The sequence below is a fragment of the Amborella trichopoda genome, chromosome 9, assembly GCF_054954075.1.
Source record: "Amborella trichopoda isolate Santa Cruz 75 chromosome 9, AtrichopodaSantaCruz75HAP2 v2.0, whole genome shotgun sequence".
NCBI lineage: Eukaryota > Viridiplantae > Streptophyta > Magnoliopsida > Amborellales > Amborellaceae > Amborella > Amborella trichopoda.
Genome location: NC_142344.1, coordinates 31,441,599 through 31,447,123, shown reverse-complemented (window position 1 = coordinate 31,447,123; position 5,525 = coordinate 31,441,599). Strand labels below are relative to the sequence as shown.

The window sequence follows — 5,525 nt, the reverse complement described above, 5'->3', positions numbered from 1 at the left end:
TTCTCGTTTTTTTCGCCGATTAGATCCGTCCATGGCGATTTCCGAGTCGAACAGGGCGAGTCCGGTTCGACTTGGCGTTTTTTTAAACACTGGTCAAAAGTGAATAAACGGGTAAAATAAGAGATAAGAGGGTTAGGTGAAATATTTGAGGGTTTATTTATGCCGTTTAAAAGAAAAATGAAAGGAGCGTCAACTGAAATAAAATGGAGAATTAGGGTTTTTATGATATTTTTTCTAAATTTTTTTTGTAAAACTCAAACTTATTAAATGGACTAAAAAAAATAGGAGATTTTTTGAACTAGTTGTATTTTAACATAGACTTGCTAACTATGTGAACTATGCAGGGGCCTATTGCGCTTTGACCTATCTTCACTGCTTGTTGCCTTCCGTAGATCTAGCCAACAAAGAGGTACAAGTAATCTTAACCATCGATGTGGGGTGCCCAACAATGGAGATGAGGGTGCTACATATTCGGCATTTCCCATTCTCCCGGGACATGGGGAAAAGTTTCCATACACCAACACTGTAAGCATAATGAAAGCTATACTGCATGGGAGGCAATCACCATCAATTAATGACGACGGATAGCAGATATCAACCATAACATACGCTGGAGTTACCAAACATGCATACACAACCGGTGTATAGTGCAACTGGCCCTTCTCCGAAATGAATGTTTCACACGAATGAAATCGTGTTAAATCGTCTCCCCCGAAACCCAACCCTAAAATTCCCCTGGAACTATAAAATCACAGATCGGTGCAATACAAAAGGGTTTATAATCACTCTCTCTCTCTCTCGATCTCTCGAGGGTAGAAGCTTTCTGTCTCTGGTTTGCCCTACTTCTTTATGTTTCTCGATCTCCAGGAGTTTGTTTTCGTGGTTGATATATGTAATATCAGTTTTCCAGTGGTTTTATTTGGTGATTTTTTTGTTGCAGAGATTACCTGTTGAACTCCTTTGCCCACCATGTCTGTTTCAGAATTGGGTTGTATTTATGCTTCCTTGCTCCTCCAAGATGATGGCATCCCCATCACTGTATCCTCTAAACTTCTCTATTTCTCTGTTTGTTTTCTATGTAGGATTGAATTTTGATCTTGTTATCTCTTTCCAAGTTATTTTCAAGATTTGGATGTGTATCTCCAGTTTTGAAGGTTTTTTTTGTGGGTCTTAATTCTGGTTATGTATTTTATGTTTGGGGAGGGATCTCTTAGGCCTTGTTTCATGTTTGTTTTCTCGTAGATAATTTTTCCATTTTATGTGTATTTTCTTCCATCTTTCTAGTAGTGAGTTTATTTGCAAACCTGTTGGTATCCATTTCATGGGGTTTCTTTTCCCCTTTATGTGACGAGGTCATTTATTTTTCAGAAAATTAAGGTTTTATTAAATAATGTACATTCCGAGAAAATTGCTCTTCCTTTGTTTTATGGAAAATTTGGATCTTTACTTCAAATTAAGGATTTCTAAAGGTCCTTTAGAGGCTGCAAAAACGGCTCTCGTATTAGGCTTCCTTAAGATAATTTACAGGCCGAGAAAATCTCTGCCATCGTTAAGGCAGCCCATGTTCCTGTGGACTCTTTCTGGCCTCCTCTCTTTTCCAAGCTTTTCCAGAAGAGGACTGTTGACGATCTAATTGCGAGCGTAGGAGCTGGTATCCGCCAAATTGATATCTTTCCTCTCTTTGATGTTAAAGTGTTCAATTCCTATTTAGTTCTATATGTTTTCTTTGTGAATGATTGCAAGAATAAATACCAAAGCTTACAGGAATTGTTTCTCTTGCTCTTATAGGTGGTGGTGGTGGTGCAGCTGTTGTAGCTGCCCCAACAGCTGGTGCTGGAGCTGCTGCTGCTGCTGCTCCCCCTCCTGCTGCTGAGGAGAAAAAGGTAGCCATATAATTCTCTTGATTAAATTATTTCTTGATGGATTAGTTTTTGGAATTTTTTTGCGTTTTTGGGCTTCTTTTGGGAATTTGGTGGTTTTGTTACCCTATTTGGTAGCCCACTTGTTTATATGTTTAATTCTATTCTTCTGCAGGAGGAGCCTAAGGAGGAGAGTGACGAAGACATGGGGTTCAGCTTATTTGACTAATTTTTGATACATGCCGGAGTATTGTTAGGAATCTAGAATAGCGTCTATAGAGATATGTTATCAGGGTCCAAAATTAGGTGAAATGCTTGGCTTGTATGTGCTCTAGAGTTTACATTATCAGTGAAAAGGCGTATGCCTTTAGAAGCATTGGTTCTTGGGATTGTAGTGTTTCCTTGTTATTTTTTGCAGATATTGCACTTTGAACAAGTTTTGCATATAATTAAGCGTCTATGGATGAATGTCTTCCCTAGTAAATGAAACTAACCTTGATTTTTTTTTATTCACATTACAGTTTGCAGCTGGAATAATTGCTAGGATTGCTGCTCCCTATACATCATAGTGTATGACTTGGAGTACAAGATTTACTTATTCTAATATTGCTTTTCTTTATTTAGTATTCTACTTTTTTATTTGATTGCTTGAAATAGATGGAATGTTACTATGTTGTTCCCATGATACCTCCTACTTGAGGTTTTGGTTGAATGACTCTCTCTTTGGGAATTGGTGCATTTGTGTACACTCAGATTTCAGTTTTCTTAACATGTATGGCTGCATTGTTCAGCCTTTTCGTTGATGGTGATTGTACTGGTCTTGGATTAGTTCCAAGTAATGTTGTGTGGCAGTGATATTGTGTAACATAATCAAGTGTGAGCTTGTATATTTTGTATTTGTTGTTGTAGGTGATGGATGGTGGGGTATTAAAAAGATATTTTGTCAGCAATTAACTTACTGGTTTTTTAGTTTTCTGGGAGGATAGCTTGGGGACTATGTAGGGAGCTCCTTGTGACCATATAATACTTGACTTTGTTATGTGTTATGGAGACTTTTTGGGAGGTAATATATGCCTATGCTACGGTTTTCTGTGTACTAACGCTTCAATTTGTATAATGTTCTATGTCTCTAATTGTTTTGAAGACCATTTAAGAACTGCTCTTCTTTTTAGGTGACCTGTTGGTGTCAAAGTTGGATGGAAATTTTGATGTTTCTCTCGTTTTATGATCCATGTTTATCTTACTAGGTAATTGATATCTGTTTACTTGTTAAGCGGGTAGATTGACGTCATTCATGATGATTTTGATGCATAACCATAATGGCACACTTTTCTTCATATTATGACAAATGTGCTCATTTCATTGTAGCTGACATAGGATTTTTATGGTCCTGCTTTGGAAACCCTTCATGTGAAGTGTTTTCAAAGTTCAATTCACATCCATTCACTCATGTATTCTGTAATGAGTTATTTAATGTATAGTCTTTTAGTGATTGAAAACGAACATATGCATTATGTAGATATTTGATATAGGTGCAACTTGAACGAATGCAATTGATGTTTCACAATGCTCAATGACGGATTTGGAGAGATCTTGTGTCTAATCCTAATTGTTCTCTGTTTCAATCTGTTCCCTTTGTCACCAACCCGCATTTGTTCATGATAGGTGCTGAAGCCTTTTAGTCAATTGAATGATAATGCTGCCCTGTGGTCTTCAAAATGGTTCCAGTATTGTAGCGCTTGCGCTTATGGCTTCCCAACTGTATTATGAAATGGAGACTTATGTCATTTGGGACATGTCTCCACTTTAGATTGATATCCTTTCATCCATTCTCCATTGTTATGAAGCTTGTGTCTCTAAATATTTATTTTGGAAAAAGTTTATATAAGGATGCAACCTTATAATGTAGAACTACGGATGCACCTCAAAAATCCGTCGGAAAAGTTAGTTTTAATGTTGAAAAACCTTTGATTGATCATCTCGACATTGAGATGTATGACCATGAAAAATAAAAAGATTTTAGGTCTCAGAAATAGTGCATTTGACAACATATTATCTACACCGTCCATTTTCAAGATTTTCATATGTTTATAGATCTATTTGATTTTAATTATTTTTGAAATTTAAAATTTTATAATTAGATATAAAAATAGATTTTGAGATAATCTTAAGAACATTTTACATCAAAATTATATACCATGTAAAATTTGAAGGTGCACATTACCTCTACAGCTACGGATGCATCCGTATACCAACTGCACCCATTTATTTTAGCAAAAGCTTCATCTTTGGAGTTGTTACATATGGAGAATTTGTTGGTTTGGGTGGGAAGCTGGGTTCTACACTTGTATGGTGGTTATCTCACATGCTCGCTTCTTGGCCTTTCCTCTCTTTTGTAGTTATATGTTAGTTATATTTTCTTCGGGATCTTGCTAATGAGCCGGTGGAGAGAAGAATCGACTTGTAGAAATCTAGTTTATGTGATAAGTGCTGGGCCAACATGGTTGATTGGTTGTGCATAGATTCAATAAAATCTATCTCATGGTTTGAGCACTCGACTAGGGTTTTGTTTGTTTGGCTGGGGAGAAGGCCTCCTACCCGATTTTCGTTGACAGTACAACGGGGATTTTCATTAACATTGCAACATATAAGTAAAGGAAAAAAAAAAGTGCCAAATGGTTGCAGCCCAAAATTTATATACTTCCTTTACAACATAAAATTTATATATTTCTTTTTATCCAACTTTCTATTCTGAATAGAGGGCTAAGATTGCTCCAATCACAGTTTTATATATTTCTTGTTATCCAATCTTCTATTTTGAATGGAGGGTTAAGATTGTTTCAATCACAATGTCATGTCTCTGCAGTATTTTATTTTTAATTTTTTTATATAAACTATTTTGACATCAAATTTTGTATGTCCAATCCTCTATTAAACTCGCACAAGCGAAAACTATAAAAACAATATTTTCAATAAAATAAAATGATCGAATACCCTTGAAAGTTTAAAGGGGTATTTTGGCTATTTTATTTTATGGAAAAATTATTTTTAATATTTTTTATAGGTGCATCCCAATGAGAAGATGGTACGTATCAAATTTTATATTCATATGATTTGTATGAAATAAAACTAAAAATAAAATACTTTGAGACATCGGATCTAAGATCAAATGGTGAGTGGTTCTCTTGATCAAATTTGGACAGCTGGATGGTAGGGGAAGCATAAATCTTTTATGTTGTAGGAAAAGTATAGAAACCTTCCCCAAAAAGATTGTTGTTTGCGGCGGAAAAGAGTGCTACTAAAGCACATGATGACCATGAACGATTGTTACGATTGTTGGAAGATTGCTACTAAAGCACATGATAACCATGAACGATTGTTGGAGGGTTAGGGGTGCGCGATACAGATTCTTCAACAGAGAGGATTTGCAAATAATTTGTGGTCCTGGGAGAGTTTTTAGTATCTTCTCCCAACTTTTGTGTCTGCCTAGTAATTGTACGGATCTATCGTTTTGAAGGATGAGGTTTGTACGAGACCGCACCCTTTAGAAGTAGGGAAAATTGAATAAAACCTTGGAAAATGGAGTTTCTAATCGATTTAGCCCCCACTTAATATTTCTTAGCAACTTTCCCCTTAAAAGTCATGTTTTTTTTAGCAAATACTCTC

The 5,525-nt window shown here is 36.0% G+C and overlaps 1 protein-coding gene and 1 long non-coding RNA gene across 3 annotated transcripts; both read left to right on the top strand.

Annotated features, from left to right (window-relative positions):
* The first annotated feature begins 675 nt into the window (after positions 1 to 675).
* LOC18428467 (large ribosomal subunit protein P1y) lies at positions 676 to 2,343 on the top strand. Of its 2 annotated transcripts, none has more exons than XM_011622966.3 (5): positions 676 to 812; positions 941 to 1,038; positions 1,528 to 1,651; positions 1,789 to 1,883; positions 2,035 to 2,343. In XM_011622966.3, exons 2-5 carry the CDS (start codon positions 970 to 972, stop codon positions 2,086 to 2,088), a joined length of 342 nt encoding a protein of 113 aa, XP_011621268.1. In that variant the 5' UTR covers positions 676 to 812; positions 941 to 969; the 3' UTR covers positions 2,089 to 2,343. The 2 variants fall into 2 exon arrangements, with proteins under 2 accessions (XP_011621268.1, XP_006837846.1); XM_006837783.4 differs by having other exon boundaries at positions 676 to 832.
* Positions 2,344 to 3,033: 690 nt separating this feature from the next.
* LOC148780487 (uncharacterized) lies at positions 3,034 to 3,671 on the top strand. The gene is made up of 2 exons (XR_016041402.1): positions 3,034 to 3,106; positions 3,525 to 3,671. It is a non-coding gene; the product is annotated as an uncharacterized LOC148780487 (long non-coding RNA).
* Positions 3,672 to 5,525: the final 1,854 nt, after the last annotated feature.

Coding starts and splice junctions, on each gene's coding strand:
- LOC18428467 (XM_011622966.3), top strand. CDS start 970: ATGTCTGTTTCAGAATTGGGTTGTATTTATGCTTCCTTGCTCCTCCAA. Junction 1,039..1,527: donor ATGATGGCATCCCCATCACT/GTATCCTCTAAA, acceptor GATAATTTACAG/GCCGAGAAAATCTCTGCCAT. Junction 1,884..2,034: donor CTGCTGCTGAGGAGAAAAAG/GTAGCCATATAA, acceptor ATTCTTCTGCAG/GAGGAGCCTAAGGAGGAGAG.